Raw genomic sequence first — 17,282 nt, forward strand, 5'->3', positions numbered from 1 at the left:
GAAACAATTGCAACCATTCAATCCACTGCTAAATTTGATTGAATCAACTGTTTACAAAACTTTTTCCCAAAAGCCAAAAAACAAATGTCACAATCAAAACTATTATGAGCTAATTCTAAACTAGCACTGATTTGTGTCCAGAATTCTTGGTGATCTTTCATCAATTGTGAGAAGGTGCTTTAGGTTGAAGATGATCAAGCATTCTATTTTAATAGTCTCTTCATCTTCTACCAAATTGTGTGGTTGAGCTTTTTTCAAGATGCTTTTAATCTCAAATCCAACTGACGTGATCTACAAAGCTAACAAGCAAATATTCTTTGATAAAACTAGAGTCATAAATCATACAAAGATTTGAAAAAAACACAGTTCCATTTTACTTTCTTTGAACAAACAAACAAAAATAATAATACAAGATTCTTTGCCCCTCAGCATACCAGGATGACACAGATGCCTGCCATCGGAGAGAAGAACCATCTTTAACTCCTCAATTCAAGAACTCAGAGATAGGAGGAGAATAAGAGGTTAGCAACGTACAAACGTTTTCCAGAGTCCAGGTTTTGCGAGCTATCATGCCTTTGAACCTATCACAGAATTTTCGGAAACTTGTATCATGTTGCATTGACCAACAATCTTCCGAAAATCATCAAGGCTCAGCTGAAATTTGGAACAAAAAAATACAGAACATAGGTGCAAAGCATATCGTTAATTACAACTTGCTTACATTTAATTCAAACATGATCAAACATTGATATCTCTAGTTTTCAGGTCATTTCAGAAAAATTCAGCTACATACCTTTTAAAAAGATACTATGTTTACAAGAATAAAGAAGAAAACCAGAAAGAATCTCACAAGTCATGATTTATCCTTTCCTTAATGCGCTAGAACCTTACAAAATTTACTACCTCAAACCTATGCATAAAGTCAATTTTTAATTCTCTCAAATTTTGGTACTTCCACCAGATTTGCACTGTCTGGAAATCAAACCCATAATTCTCTTTGAAGAAGAATGGCATTTCAAGAAAGCCTTTTTCAGATTTGAATGTTCGCCAACAACATATACTGACAAAGAGAAAGAATTTACCTTTCCATCCCCATTGCTATCAAAGCAATAGATCATATCAACCATCTCATTGTCTTTCCATGTAAAATCATGAGCGGCTGCTACTCTTTTTAAGTCTCGAAGAGATATGCCCCCTTTCCCTGATTCTGTCAAGCAGCATTTCACCTCATCAATGAACAAGAGATATAAACACGGTACAGAAAAAAGAAGAGTCCATTCAAACAGAAGTTCTTCAAATGCATTGCTTTTATAGAAATGAATGAAGACCTTATAATTATTATATAGTTTTGTGATATTAAAAGGGGTAATAGAAGGCATATATGAATAGTTCATCAAACCAAATCTTACAACTAAGGTGGTTATTTTTTAATTGTTACTAGTATGGAAAACAAGCACAATTTTTTGAAAACAGGTATATATAGATCTTTATACAATGAAACTGCAAAACTGGATTTTACATCACACGTAAATATATGAAATATCTGTGTCGGACACTCGACCCTTGGATTAAGGGTATGGGATATGTGTCCAACATGTGTAATTGCATATTCACTTAACAAACATATTTAGTAATTCAAGTTTTAACAATAAAATGATGCATAAAACCCGCATATTAATTATTTTGCATGAAATGCTCACTTTGTGAACACCATTTTACCTTATAAAATAAAAGAAGTAAATTAAGGAACATGAATATTGTATCGTGTCCCCGTGTGAACTGCATCCGACACCCATTCCTAAGTCCATGCAATATAGGCTGGATTCATGAGGAGTGAAAACACTCTTAGCATAGGTGCATCACAGCTTCTAGAAATGGTTTCAGGCCTTCAGCCATCAAAGAAGTGAGAAGCAAAATACAACAGTAGCTAAGCACAATGTTTTGGTAGAAAGGGGTGCAAGAGGACAAAAGGTCTCACCATCAGATAGAGCTTCAAAGATTAGGAGAGTGCGGTTTTCAATAGTGGGCTCCAAAAATAAAAATAATATGATGTGAACTGAGACCATGAATTAAGCACTCCACAGAAAAATTCGAATATAGTAAGTTCCAAAACGCTTGGATCAATCATAAATTTGACAATTTATGCTTCTCAAAAATTAAAAATGATAAACATAATGAGATCGTATCATTTCCACAAAATTGCAGGGGTATTCCACATTACTTCCTCGTGCTTGGATTCTCATACTACTACTAGCTCAACAACGAAAATTTAACACTAAAAATTTGTTACTACTCTATGTGTTGCATGCTTCAAATTTCAACCATTACCCCACAGGTTTTTCTAAATTCAAGACATATACCAGGTAAATATGAGATCACAACCAAAATCACACTTTCTAGATTAAATATAAGGGAATATTGTTTAAAATTACTAGAACAAATATTACCACCTTTACTCAGTTTGTTAGCCTACACATAAGGACAAAACTGTTTTGAAGTAGAAAACTTTATTGAAAACTGTTCACACAACAATCAGGGGATAAACACAACTTTTTACATCACATAGCACACATACACATATGAAATGATGGCCACAGAAATTAGTTTCAAGTACTCTTTGGTTGATTTTGTTGGTCTCAAAAGGAACTTGAGCTTACCATCAAATTGAAAGAAGTGTAGAACCAACTCATCCTCAGTCATTTGCACTCGACTAGTAACCTACTGACAACAAATGGGAAAGTGCAAGTAAGATGAGAAAATGAAAGAAACAAAACAAGCCTCTTTTAGAAACTCACTATCCCAAGCACAAAACAAACCGGTTTTTTTCTCTTCCTCTTTCTTGTGTCTTCCTGACTGTAGGCTTTTCCTTTTCTTTCATTAATCATACCATCAGTCAAATGCAAACCAGCACTTTGAGAAAGCCCACTGCAACCGACATCTGAACACTCTACAGAATCTTTTAGTGAAAGAGCAATTGCCTACATCAATATAATGATGATTTAGTGCTGTTCTTTCGGTAAAATTTTGCAGAACATGTACAAGAACCTACTTACTTGCATTAAAGCCTCATCGTCATCAACAAAATCTGAGTTGCTCATAAGCTTCTGGGCAGGGACTTTACTCTTAGGCGTTAATTTTTTTTCCTTTGCCTGGAATGAGAGAAAATCAAGGCAATATGCATGAATTTAAACATTAAGTGTTCATCACATTACAGAGCTGCTATCAGAACTAGTTTAATAATTCCAGTTACAACAGGAAATGCTGAATCAATACAAAATTACAATTATAATGGTGGCAAAAAAGTGAAAAGAGCATCTGACAATTCAGACATGCACAATCAAGAATATAGGCATGTAATAGTAAAGAACAAAAATGTGTTGTCTTCTACATGTGACATGCACCTAAATATATCAATAAACCATTTTTTTGTTCTCTTGATGAAGACAAGGCATTAGAGCATGTTGCAATCTAAAACTTCCTAAATACCTGCTGTGTGAGTAATTTTCTTACCACACTGCCCGCCTAGTAATCAACTGGAGAGCACTGGCAAAATAGATGGCTTTAGTAACCTGTAACAGAAAGAAAAAGGCTCCAGCGGTGGCTTTTCCACCCGGGGGCACTCTGACGATCAAGTCAGTATATCTCTCAAAGATAATTAAGTGCTAAACTCACAAGCTTGAGTATAAAACTGCGTACCTTAGACCCACGGGGGTACCTCTCTTTTATAGTTTACTCAATCCAAGTCCTACTAGAAACTTAACTTCTATGGACTCCAATTTAGTATTACTTTGGATTCCTCAAGAGATAAAGATAAAACTCCCTAAGAGCTTTATCCTTATCTTAGCAAAGTCTCCTCTTTTATCTAGGACTCTTGTCCCTTATCCGCTTATATCGGATTCCGATATCTTCGAAGATAACCTCGGCCTAGACAAGATAACATCGGCAAAACTACCACAACACGTGGCCCGTCGGCTGACACGTCGGCGTCACCATGCCACGTGTTGGTATTCAAAAAATACATCTCCACAACTGCCCCCTAGGTTCTATTACCTCGGCATTCTGAGGTGATGGAACCTATATCTGTATTTTCTTCTAGTACCTCGGCGCAAGAACTTTTTGGCCGAGATCATTCATTTTAGGCCGACATGCTTTCATCAAAGAACAAGAACTTCAAACGAACTCCTCTACGCGCATGAGCCGTCATGCACCTTTTCTCAACCGTTCCCCTTACGTGTTTTATCCTCATTGGCCCGTGTTTGTGACGCGCCTGAAAGCTGTATTTCACCCATCTGCGCCATCTGACGTGTGCGTTGCTCCAGGCGTAATAAATGCCCTGCTTTTGCCGCCGTTTCAAGTTTTTGACAAAACTTTTCCCCCTTTCTTTTCGTCTCTTTACTTTTGTTTTCGATTTTCTGGCTTTCTCTCTCTCTTAAACCTTCTCAAATCCGCCATTGCTCTAGCTCTAAGCTCTAAGCTCTGCAACCGTCTTCATTCTTCTTTCGAAGCTTTCGCCGTTCCGTTGTGTCTGCAACCGTTTGCCTTACCTCGGCGACCTTTTATTCCGGCTTCATTTGTTCTGGAAAGCCTCTGTTCCTCTTCTTCCAAATTTCTTCTATGTGCTTTTGTTTACTTGCTGCCATTATTGCTTTGTTTCAAACCTTTGATTTTGCTGAACTATTTGTCTGGACGCACTTATTTCATGATTTCACTCATGTCTTGAACACTTGTACTGTTTCAATACTTTTTTGCCTTTGTTCTTGAGCCTGTATTTCTTTCGCTTTTGAGAACCATACCTCTGTTCTTGATTCTAAAACGTCATTCTTTGTTTCTTGTTTCCTGTGTTGTTTTCCAGATATCTGCCTTTAATTCTTGCTTTCAATCTTTGCCTTCATAGATTTAGGTTTGGGTTTTGTCTGTAAAACCTTCAATTTTTAAGGAAAACTGAAACAAGCTTTACCTAGGGTTTTGCCGAGGTCCCAATAACCCCTTAAGAGCACGTTCTTCCTGAAATCTAACCCTCTGACTTTAGGCCGACGTTTTGGGCATGTGGAGACATAGGGTTGATACCCCGACCAAACTTGAGTACTTTAGACAGGAGCTCTCCGTCCCTGCCGATGTCCACCTGAAACTGGCTGGGGATGGTGACTCCATCATGCCTACCGAAAACACCATGCCTCTCTCTATTGTAGCCTTTACTGAGTGTGGACTTCGGCTTTCACTTAACATTCTTTTTCGCGAGATTTTGCATTATTATAAGCTGAACCCTATGCAACTTGCCATAAACTCTTATCGAGTGATTTTTGGTATCATAGCCCTAGCCAGGCAGGAGAATGTTAGGATCACCCTTGCCGATGTACAATATTGTTATACCATGTGCCCCCTTAACCTGAAGGAAAAAGGTTACGTCTACTACCTCAAGCCGAGGTCTACTGAATTCAAAATTGTAGCCGACCTCCCGGACTCCAACAAGGGAGCCGGGGATGACTTTGTTATTGCTTCGGGAAATTGGGAATTTGGTCCAAATGAAGACGTTCACCTCTACCCTCTTCCTCGAACAGTTAAAGAGGGCAAGGGTAAGAGCCCAGCGCCAATACTTAGTTATTTCTTTTCCAAGTCTTCAAAACTTTCTGTTTCTAATGTCTTGTTTGTTTGTCCTGCAGATCTTCATCAGCCACCAAAAAACTTCCGCCAATCCTTCTTCCCAGGAAAAGATTTAAAGAAGCTCCTAGCTCTTCCAATCCACAAGCGCAAGGCTCCCTGTTACTGAATTTTATTCCGACATACAAATCCACACTGTCCGACGTCCCAAAAAGAAAGAAGAAGAGCCTATCTCCTCCCTCTGCTACCACTCTACAAACAGCATCAACATCTCGGGCTGACCAAGGGTCAACCTCTGATCCAGCCGACCAACCATCAACTTCTGGCCCATACCTAATCCCAATACCAGAAAGAAAACGTCGGCGAAGACTCGTAAAAACTGCTGAGATGGGTCACCCGAAGCCTGTTGCCCAAGATCTCCTAGCCGACCTTCCCACGGATGTTGACGCTTAACCGCCGCAAACCATGCCCCCACCAAAGCCAAAGAGAATTAAAAAGGCTCAGCCCAAGGCCAAAGCTACTGAGGTTGAGGCTGAGGACGCTCTGCCCATCTCACACTTGGCTGAGAGTAAAAGAACTGCTTCTACTTCTGCAAAAAAGTCTGCTGAGGCCCAGCCATCGGAATCCACCCAATCGAAGAAGCCGAGGTCATCGTCTGCGACGACCTCGGTTTCCAAAGTACCAAAAGTCCCTTGGAGACCAGAAATTACTCTGGAAGATAAGCCAGTCCTAGCCAGTAACAGTGCCGATGACATAAACGTCGGCGTGGCCCTAAGTACTGCTCTACTCCTCCCAGGCGATCTTGAGCGAAACGCCAAGATGAGTGAGTATGAGAATTACGCCTTTATGCTGCAACACTCTGTCCAAGTAAGTGCCTTTGTGTTGAAATTTGTTTTCTCTCTTAATTTGTAAAGGTTTGTAACAATTTGTGCCTTGTGTTCTTTCAGGCCATCCAACATGCCCACTCCTTCTCCATGCAAGCTTTCGAAACAAGGGAGAAGTTGGCCGACATGAAGAGGGAGGTTTCTGCCCTCAAAAAGGAGAACAAAGCTGTTCTGATAAAAATGAAGAAGCTGGAAGATCAGGCCGAGGCTGCCACTAAGGCCCAACAGATGGCTGAAGAAAAAGCGGAGTCTGCTGAAGCCATCAAAAAAGTTGCCGAGGCCGAGAAGAGAGATGCCGAGGTAAAAAAGGCTCAAGCCGAAAAAGAGCTCGAGGAGGCCCTGGCCACTAAAAACGCCGAAATTACTGAAGCCGATGAAAAAGCTTACGCCCAAGGAATGGCCGATGTTGCTGAGGACTAGAAACTGCAAGTTAGGCAGGCATGCAACAGGGGCTTTTCCCTTGGTTGGATGTCCCTGGCCAAAAAGCTCAATGTTCCTGAAGATTCTCCTCTGCACAAGGCTGAAGCGATTCCTCTCCCATTCCCTTCTCCTGCTCCACCTTCAAGTCAAGCTGAAGATGAGTCAGAATCTGAGGCTAAGGATGAAGATAACAATGAAGATGAGGCCTTGGTGAGGAAATCCAAGGATGCTACTGAGGCCAAGTCCCTTCCTCCAACTGAGCAAGTCATGGACTTAACCTTGGATGAAGAGGGTGATGAGGTTGGGGAGGCGCCTAGGGAAGCTGTTATAGGGCAATTATCATCCGACCTTCTCTTAGCTGAAAGAAGTCTTGACAAAACGCTTGCAGAGATTGATGCCGAGCTGGCTGCAGAGAAGGCTGCCGAAGTAGTTCCCCAGGAATCTGCCGAGGTCCAAACCTAAATCGCTCTTGAAACTAAAGAATCATAACTTGGATGTCTTCCGTACTCTTTTTGTTTCTTTGGATAATATAAGCTTTTCTGTACTTAATGTAAGCTCTTCTAGTTAGCTGATGTATCTTCTGTTTCTGTTGGATACAACTTTATTTCTGGTAGGCCGTAGTGCCTTCTTTGTATACAACTGCAACTGTTTTCGTCTGAACGCTTTACTCTTTAATTTCTCTTGATTGCGTCTGTATGATTCTATACTTGGAATATTTTGCATGCCTTTCCATTTTGCCTCCTTTGTGCAATCTTCTCGGGGTTATGTACCTCGGGTACAATAACATTTTACTTCGGCAAGATACAGACCTGCAAACTCTTCATAAATTCCAACAAGTGTTTTAACATATACTATTCAATGTTAACTTTGCAAGTTTTTTCTCAAGTTTCAACAAGTATTTAAACAGTGATCTCGGTCTAACCTATTTGTAAATTGCAACAAATTTCAACAAGTGTTATATACTGTAAATTTTTCTCAAGTTATAACAATGATCAACTTGTAAATTGCTACAAATTTCAACAAGTGTTTAAACAATATACTTAACTTTTACCTCAACCTGTAAATTGCTGTAAATTTCAACAGATGATCAGATGTCGGCTTAACATTATCTTGTAAATTGCTACAAATTTCAACAAGTGTTAAGCATCTTCTTTGGTTGGATCAACCTGTAGATTGCTATAAGTGTGCAAACTATAATCTCGTCTTCACTTCGACTTGTAAATTGCTACAAATTTCAACAAGTGAAGAGAAACAGTAATCTCGGCTTAACTTCAACTTGTAAATTGCTACAAATTTCAACAAGTGAAGATAAGGAATCAGCTTAACTCCAACTTGTAAATTGCTACAAATTTCAACAAGTGAAAATAAGGAATCAGCTTAATTCCAACTTGTAAATTGCTACAAATTTCAACAAGTGAATTAAGGAATCAGCTTAACTCCAACTTGTAAATTGCTACAAATTTCAACAAGTGAAGATAAGGAATCAGCTTAATTCCAACTTGTAAATTGCTACAAATTTCAACAAGTGAATTAAGGAATAATCTCGGCTTAACTTCGACTTGTAAATCGCTACAAATTTCAACAAGTGAAGATAAGGAATCAGCTTAATTCCAACTTGTAAATTGCTACAAATTTCAACAAGTGAATCAAGTGTCTCTGTCTTCTCTCTGCCCCCAATGTGAACCTAAGGTCTACTTGGGTTCTCATTGTTCATGTCTTAAAAAACACTAATATGTAACTTTATCAAATATATGTGTTTTAAGAAAAGGGGAAAGATTTTATTGATGGCATCGGCCAAAAATACTGCACATCTAATGATAGAAGAATTTCAAATTACAAGTGTTCCAAGGTCTTGGCAGTGCTTTGTTCTCGTTATCTTCAAGCCGATAAGCTCCATTGCCTAATACTGAAGTAATTCTGTAGGGTCCTTCCCAGTTTGGGCCAAGCTTGCCCTCTCTGAGATCCTTCTTGTTGCCGACGACTTTTCTCAGGACTAGGTCGCTGACTTGAAAATCTCTTGGATTGACCTTTTTGTTGTAAGCTCTAGCAAGCTGTTGCTGGTATACTACTAGCTGAATTGCAGCTTTTTCTCTTCGTTCTTCCAGAAGATCCAGATCTCGGGCTAAGAGTATATCATTGGTGCCATTCTCTACTCCCTGGGTCCTGATCCCTGGGATGCCGATCTCTAATGGGATGACTGCTTCTGTACCATAAGCCATGGCAAAGGGGGATTCCCCTGTTGATCTTCTCGGCGTAGTCCGATATGCCCAAAGCACGTTGGGCAATTTGTCTACCCACTTTCCTTTTGCTGCCTACAGCCTCTTCTTTATTCCATCCAAAATTACTTTGTTGGATGTTTCTGCTTGACCATTACTTTGGGGAAAACTTGGTGTTGAAAAGTAGTTTTTGATCTTGAATTTGGCACAAAAGTTCTTGATGAGTTTGCTGTCAAACTGTGTTCCGTTGTCGGCGACTATTGCTCTTGGAATCCCAAATCTGGTGATGATGTTTCTCCATATAAAGTTCTTGACGTCCACATCTCGGATTTTGGCAAGAGGTTCTACCTCTATCCACTTTGTAAAGTAATCTGTTGCCACCACCAAGTATTTTCTTTGCCCAGTTGCCTGGGGAAGTTGCCCGACAAGATCCATGCCCCATTGGGCAAACGGCCAAGGGCTAGATACTGGGTTCAGGTCAGCAGCTGGCTGATGTATTAAAGGTGCAAACCTTTGGCATTGTTCACACTTCTTCACGTAGGCTTCAGCATCCTTTTGCATGTAGGGCCACCAATACCCCTGGGTAATGGCCCTGTGGGCTAATGATCTGCCCCCAGCGTGGCTTCTACAAATTCCTTCATGAATTTCATATAGGAAATCTTCAACCTGCAAAGGGTGTACGCACCTTATAGCAATCTACAAGTTGGAGTTAAGCTGATTCCTTATCTTCATTTGTTGAAATTTGTAACAATTTACAAGTTGAAGTTAAGCCGAGATTACTGTTTCTCTTCACTTGTTGAAATTTGTAGCAATTTACAAGTCAGCCTTGTGCAGAGGAGAATCTTCAGGAACATTGAGCTTTTTGGCCAGGGACATCCAACCAAGGGAAAAGCCCCTGTTGCATGCCTGCCTAACTTGCAGTTTGTAGTCCTCAGCAACATCGGCCATTCCTTGGGCGTAAGCTTTTTCATCAGCTTCAGTAATTTCGGCGTTTTTAGTGGCCAGGGCCTCCTCGAGCTCTTTTTTGGCTTGAGCCTTTTTTACCTCGGCATCTCTCTTCTCGGCCTCGACAACTTTTTTGATGACTTCAGCAGACTCCGCTTTTGCTTCGGCCATCTGTTGGGCCTTAGTGGCAGCCTCGGCCTAATCTTCCAGCTTCTTCATCTTTGTCAGAACAGCTTTGTTCTCCTTTTTGAGGGCAGAAACCTCCCTCTTCATGTCGGCCAACTTCTCCCTTGTTTCAAAAGCTTGCATGGAGAAGGAGTGGGCATTTTAGATGGCCTGAAAGAACACAAGGCACAAATTGTTACAAACCTTTACAAATTAAGAGAGAAAACAAATTTCAACACAAAGGCACTTCCTTGGACAGAGTGTTGCAGCATCAAAGCGTAATTCTCATACTCACTCATCTTGGCATTTCGCTCAAGATCGCCTGGGAGGAGTAGAGCAGTACTTAGGGCCACGCCGACGTTTATGTCAACGGCACTGTCGCTGGCTAGGACTGGCTTATCTTCCAGAGTAATTTCTGGTCTCCAAGGGACTTTTGGTACTTTGGAACCCGAGGTTGTCGCAGACGATGACCTCGGCTTCTTTGATTGGGTGGATTCCGATGGCTGGGCCTCAGCAGACCTTTTTACAGAAGTAGAAGCAGTTCTTTTACTCTCAGCCAGGTGTGAGATGGGCAGAGCGTCCTCAGCCTCAATCTCAGTAGCTTTGGCCTTGGGCTGAGCCTTTTTAATTCTCTTTGGCTTTGGTGGGGGCATGGTTTGCGGCGGTTGAGCGTCACCATCCGTGGGAAGGTTGGCTAGGAGATCTTGGGCAACAGGCTTCGGGCGACCCATCTTAGCAGTTTTTACGAGTCTTCGCCGACGTTTTCTTTCTGGTATTGGGATTAGGTATGGGCCAGAAGTTGATGGTTGGTCAGTTGGATCAGAGGTTGACCCTTGGTCAGCCCGAGATGTTAATGCTGTTTGTAGAGTGGTAGCAGAGGGAGGAGATAGGCTTTTCTTCTTTCTTTTTGGGACGTCGCGCAGTGTGGATTTGTATGTCGGAATAAAATTCAGTAACAGGGGAGCCTTGCGCTTGTGGATTGGAAGAGCTAGGAGCTTCTTTAAATCTTTTCCTGGGAAGAAGGATTGGCGGAAGCTTTTTGGTGGCTGATGAAGATCTGCAGGACAAACAAACAAGACATTAGAAACAGAAAGTTTTGAAGACTTGGAAAAAAAATAACTAAGTATTGGCGCTGGGCTCTTACCCTTGCCCTCTTTAACTGTTCGAGGAAGAGGGTAGAGGTGAACATCTTCGTCTGGACCAAATTCCCAATTTCTCGAAGCAATGACAAAGTCATCCCCGGCTCCCTTGTTGGAGTCCGGGAGGTCGGCTACAATTTTGAATTCAGTAGATCTCGGCTTGAGGTAGTAGACGTAACCTTTTTCCTTCAGGTTAAGGGGGCACATGGTATAACAATATTGTACATCGGCAAGGGTGATCCTAACATTCTCCTGCCTAGCTAGGGCTATGATACCAAAAATCACTCGATAAGAGTTATGGCAAGTTGCATAGGGTTCAGCTTATAATAATGCAAAATCTCGCGAAAAAGAATGTTAAGTGGAAGCCGAAGTCCACACTCAGTAAAGGCTACAATAGGGAGAGGCATGGTGTTTTCGGTAGGCATGATGGAGTCACCATCCCCAGCCAGTTTCAGATGGACATCGGCAGGGACGGAGAACTCCTGCCTAAAGTACTCAAGTTTGGTCGGGGTATCAACCCTATGTCTCCACATGCCCATAACGTCGGCCTAAAGTCAGAGGGCTAGATTTCAGGAAAAAGGTGCTCTTAAGGGGTTATTGGGACCTCGGCAAAACCCTAGGTAAGGACTGATAAGGCTTGTTTCAGTTTTCCTTAAAAATTGAAGGTTTTACAGACAAAACCCAAACCTAAATCTATGAAGGCAAAGATTGAAAGCAAGAATTAAAGGCAGATATCTGGAAAACAACACAAGAAATAAGAAACAAAGAATGACGTTTCAGAATCAAGAACAGAGGTATGGTTCTCAAAAGCGAAAGAAATACAGGCTCAAAAACAAAGGCAAAAAAGTATTGAAACAGTAGAAGTGTTCAAGACATGAGTGAAATCATGGAATAAGTGCGTCCAGACAAATAGTTCAGCAAAATCAAAGGTTTGAAACAAAGCAATAATGGCAGCAAGTAAACAAAAGCACATAGAAGAAATTTGGAACAAGAGGAATAGAGGCTTACCAGAACAAATGAAGCCAGAATAAAAGGTCGCCGAGGTAAGGCAACGGTTGCAGACACAACGGAACGACGAAAGCTTCAAAGGAAGAATGAAGACGGTTGCAGAGCTTGGAGCTAGAGCAATGGCGGATTTGAGAAGGTTTAAGAGAGAGAAAGCCAGAAAATCGAAAACAAAAGTAAAGAGACGAAAAGAAAGGGGGAAAAGTTTTGTAAAAAAATTGAAACGGCGGCAAAAGCAAGGCATTTATTACGCCTGGAACAACGCACACGTCAGACGGCGCAGATGGGTGAAATACAGTTTTCAGACGCGTCACAGACACGGGCCAATGAGGATAAAACACGTAAGGGGAACGGTTGAGAAAAGGTGCATGACAGCTCATGCGCGTGGAGGAGTTCGTTTGAAGTTCTTGTTCTTTGATGAAGGCATGTCGGCCTAAAATGAATGATCTCGGCCAAAAAGTTTTTACGCCGAGGTACTGGAAGAAAATACAGATATAGGTTCCATCACCTCAGAATGCCGAGGTAATAGAACCTAGGGGGCAGTTGTGGGGATGTATTTTCTGAATACCAACACGTGGCATGGTGACGCCGACGTGTCAGCCAACGTGCCACGTGTCGTGGTAGTTTTGCCGATGTTATCTTGTCTAGGCCGAGGTTATCTCCGAAGATATCGGAATCCGAAATAAGCGGATAACGGACAAGAGTCCTAGATAAAAGAGGAGACTTTGCTAAGATAAGGATAAAGCTCTTAGGGAGTTTATCTTTATCTCTTGAGGAATCCAAAGTAATACTAAATTGGAGTCCATAGAAGTTAAGCTTCTAGTAGGACTTGGATTGAGTAAACTATAAAAGAAAGGCACCCCCGTGGGTCTAAGGTACGCAGTTTTATACTCAAGCTTGTGAGTTTAGCACTTGATTATCTTTGAGAGATATACTGACTTGATCGTCGGAGTGCCCCCGGTTGGAAGAGCCACCGCCGGAGCCTTTTTTTTTCTGTTACAGGTTACTAAAGCCATCTATTCTGCCAGTGCTCTCCAGCTGATTACTAGGCGGGCAGTGTGGTAAGAAAATTACTCACACACCAGCCTTTACTATTTTTCTACTATTGACTTTCATCTTATCATTGAGTTTGTTCTTCTAAACAAGTTTCGTTTCTTTAATGCAATTATTCTACAAGACTGTGATTGGATGAAAATGTTACAACTTTCAGAAAATGTTGCTCTTCTGAAGAGGGAGGAGTGCCTTTTTTCTTGTTGACAACCCCAAACCCAGATGAAGATGCAATTGAACCCTAGGTCTCTCTCATATGACAACCAAGAGATTTCACCAACTAAGCTAGCTCACACCTCAGTAAATATTGCTCTGCCAAATTTGTGTAGAAGATAGACTTAATATTGGTAAAAATACAAGTACAATACTTCATTGATGCTATTATTTCTATTGAGAGACAATGAACATTTTTTTATTTTATTTTTATATAAATAATATGGAACTCTTTTGCACTGGATGACTGTAGTAGCATGCGTGAACTAAACTCAAAGAATCTATCATATCCATGGAAAATATCCAAAGTAACCATCTGAGAGAGATGATCACTAAAGTTTAGCAGAAATCAATAACTACCTAAATTGGCTTCAAGAAATGGATGACCATTGTTGGCACATTTTATTTGGAAAAGTGAGAATCTGATAAGATGGTGTGACTCACAAAATCAATTTTAAACTTTTATTCAAATAAAAACAACAAAGAAGTATGGGTTTTCATAAAACAAAATATTAGGAAGATAAACATTGCAGTCTCTTGAATAGGGCATAAAATCACTGAACGAAGGAGAGAATTCCAGTGATTTTAGAAGTAAAATGGAAAGACAGAGGAGAGCAAACTAAGAAATAGGAGTGGACTGCTCTAAAACTATTTTTAGTTTTAATCAAAATGTGGGAAAGGAAAATAATTAGAGAAACAAAAACCCTCCAACCAATTTTGCTGAATACAATGATTTAATTTAGTAAGAGCATCTTCAATCGTTCACCATTTCTTTCATCAAATTTAAAGTGCTAAAAAATCATCTCCAATCCTTTCATCAAATCAAGAGTCATTTTTTTCCATCAAATTGAGAACTCATCAAATATAAGTTTGATTAAAATTTAAAAAGATGAAGCATTGGAGTTTTTTTTTTTTCATCAAATTTGATGAAAAATGAAATTTGGGAAAATTTGATAAAAGGATTGGAGTAGTTCATATAAAATCAATCTTTTTACTCAAATTTGAAATCAAATTAGATGAAAAAATTTATGAAGGGTTGGAAAATGCTTTTATATATGTATATGTAATTGAGTATATATTCTGTACAATGTTGAACATAAAATTCGATACTTTAAAGTTGTTTTCTCTTCTTCTATTTTCTCAGCAACCAAACAGATAATAGAGAGAGAGAGAGAGAGAGAGAGAGAGAGATCACCCTGCTCTTTCCCTCACCCACAAACTCTTCATCATCGCTTGAAGAGCTCAACCCCTCATGCATCTCAGGAGGCTTATACTCCTCATCTTCCTCAACGATCTTTGCCTTCCCTTTCGGTTCGGTCTTCTTCTTCGTCTTCTTCACCGAACCCATTAACGAAGAAGCCATCTTTTGCAGCCCCAAAGCCTCCATTCTTGCTCTGTTACTTTCCATCCTCTTCATCCTCTGCTTCTCATACTCTGACATCTTCTGGGTCTCTCCATTGTTTGGAGTTTCGAGGTCTTCCGAACTCGAATTTGAATCGTTTTCTTGAGTGTCAGAGTCTGAGAGATCGTCTCTGATCATTTTTCGCAAATGGGTTTCTGAATTCGGAGATGGATTGTCGAACTGAAGTCTTTTTAGTGAAAGGGTTTCTCGGTTAGAAATTCGCAGGAATTTTGTAGATAATTAGGGTAATTCTTGCAAGGATTAAGAGTTACAACAGCACAACATTTATCTTTTCGTCCCTTTCAATACAAAGTTAAAATATATTCCGTATCAAAATATTAATTTCTTATTTTATTTTTTATTATCTTAAAATATTAATTTATTTTTAAAAATTAAATATAAAAATAATATAACTTTTTTAAAGGAAAAATTAGTCTAAAGTCTTTATCTTCCTTTTAGTAATGGAAGAGATCTACAATATTATTTTATAATGTCTAAGGTCCCTTAATCCAACCCACGTATATCACAAAAAAATTTGACATACAAAAGAACTGCTCCCCTACGTCTTCTCCACTACAGCTAGGGTTTCTTTATCATCTTCAGTCTCCTCCTCTTCCAAGCTCAACTTGATCTCCTGCTCATTGCCTCTTCGATCGAGCGTTCGCAAGTTTTTGTACTTCGTCGTGCTTTGCTGCTCTTCGAAGGCTAGATGAATGGTAGAGATGGTGCAGCATAAAGAGTCTGTGGTGGCCGTCGCCGCCTCCAGTTCTGCAGTGGATCTTGGCCATTCACGTACATTTCTTAATGTCCCGACTGAGGAAGGTCAATTCTATCTGCACTGCCTTGATTCAGTACTCAATTTGTTAACTTAACGCATTGCTTTCGGATTGTTTATACTTCACTATATTCTCATTACAATTAGTTTTATATATGATTATTTTTTGTGTATATGCATGTATATATGTGTTTATGTGATTAGACGAGCTTGTTGATTCTTAATTCTGTTTGATTGCTTGGTATTTTCTGTCAAATGAATATCTGGAATGCATAATTTTGTCATTAATTGTTTCTAAGAGTAATAATTGCAAGAAGTTAATAGTTTAGATTTACATTTGTAGCTAATGGTGTCTACATACAGTTGGTTGTCAGATTTCAAGTAATTCTGCTAGTTTTGCATGTTGAGGCGGCTGAAACAACAAAAGCTATGTTTCAAAAACAAACGTTCAATCTATAGAAATAAGAAAAAACGAGTTCTCTTTAAACAGAGGGAAACAGATGCCCAAAATGATGCAAAAAGACACTATCCCAAAACAAATTAACATCCCCAAATTATTTTATAAAAAATCATTGCATTCTTTTCTAACCACATAAATACTATACAAATCAACAACACTTTTGCCTTTTTCTTGCCTCCAAAGTTTCGGAAGTCAATTAAAAGCATCTGAACCCAAAATGCCAGAGCCAGCAAAAATAATTTGACAGCTATAGGCACAATATTGTTGAACAGTCTGGAAATCCAGAGAAATTCTCTGGATCAAATTTTCTCTGGAAATCCTATTCCTTGTTTTTTTCTTATTTTGAATTATGTCAGTTATTTACCATATGTTTGTATTTAGTATGTACATGCATTCACTTTGAGAAGACTTTGTAATTTCTGGACTGGTGTTTATCGTCTTCCTAAGAATCTACAAATTTGGTTTAGCTTGTATTGTTTTTTTTCCAAGACCTCCTCATCTGCAGAGAAATTTCAATTTTCTCTGGGTTGAACCTAGAGAAATTCTTTGGGAAGTTCATAATTTTTCTGGGTTGAAAGTAATTTTCTTTGGGTTTTGTAAATTTCTCTAGGTTGGAAGGGAATATTAAAAAAGTCCATTGTTGATCAGAGCTTTTACAAATATCTATGGATACTTTTTGAAAGCTGTTTTGGAAGATCTCTTTCTCTCTCTCAATTTACTTGATGAGTTAGGTTCTTCTTCAGCTCTTCTTCTGTGGTGGTAATACATCATAATCTGTGCTCTTTCTCGTATTCTCTTCCAGAGAAATTTAGTGTTGGAGATGTGTAAAATTTCTCTGTGATGTGTCCAGAGAAATTTGGTGTGGGCGATATATCCAGAGAAATTTGGTGTTGGTCCAGAGAAGTTTAGAATTTTCTTTGTGATGTGTCCAGAGAAATTTAGAATTTTTTATGTGATTTGTCCAGAGAAATTCTCTCGATTGAATTTTCTCTGGATCGATATTGAGGGAC

General features: G+C 39.6%; 1 protein-coding gene across 1 annotated transcript; it reads right to left on the minus strand.

The window, feature by feature from the left end:
• Positions 1-287: 287 nt before the first annotated feature.
• On the minus strand, positions 288-15,344 carry LOC114282208 (uncharacterized). The gene is made up of 6 exons (XM_082916578.1): positions 13,455-15,344; positions 3,054-3,486; positions 2,817-2,978; positions 2,658-2,718; positions 1,083-1,207; positions 288-654 (listed from the first exon to the last, which is right to left on the minus strand). The coding sequence occupies exons 2-6, from the start codon at positions 3,096-3,098 to the stop codon at positions 568-570; spliced, it is 480 nt and encodes a 159-aa protein (XP_082772704.1). The 5' UTR covers positions 3,099-3,486; positions 13,455-15,344; the 3' UTR covers positions 288-567.
• Positions 15,345-17,282: the final 1,938 nt, after the last annotated feature.

The sequence above is a fragment of the Camellia sinensis genome, chromosome 2, assembly GCF_055761805.1.
Source record: "Camellia sinensis isolate YWXY chromosome 2, ASM5576180v1, whole genome shotgun sequence".
Taxonomy (NCBI): Eukaryota; Viridiplantae; Streptophyta; class Magnoliopsida; order Ericales; family Theaceae; genus Camellia; species Camellia sinensis.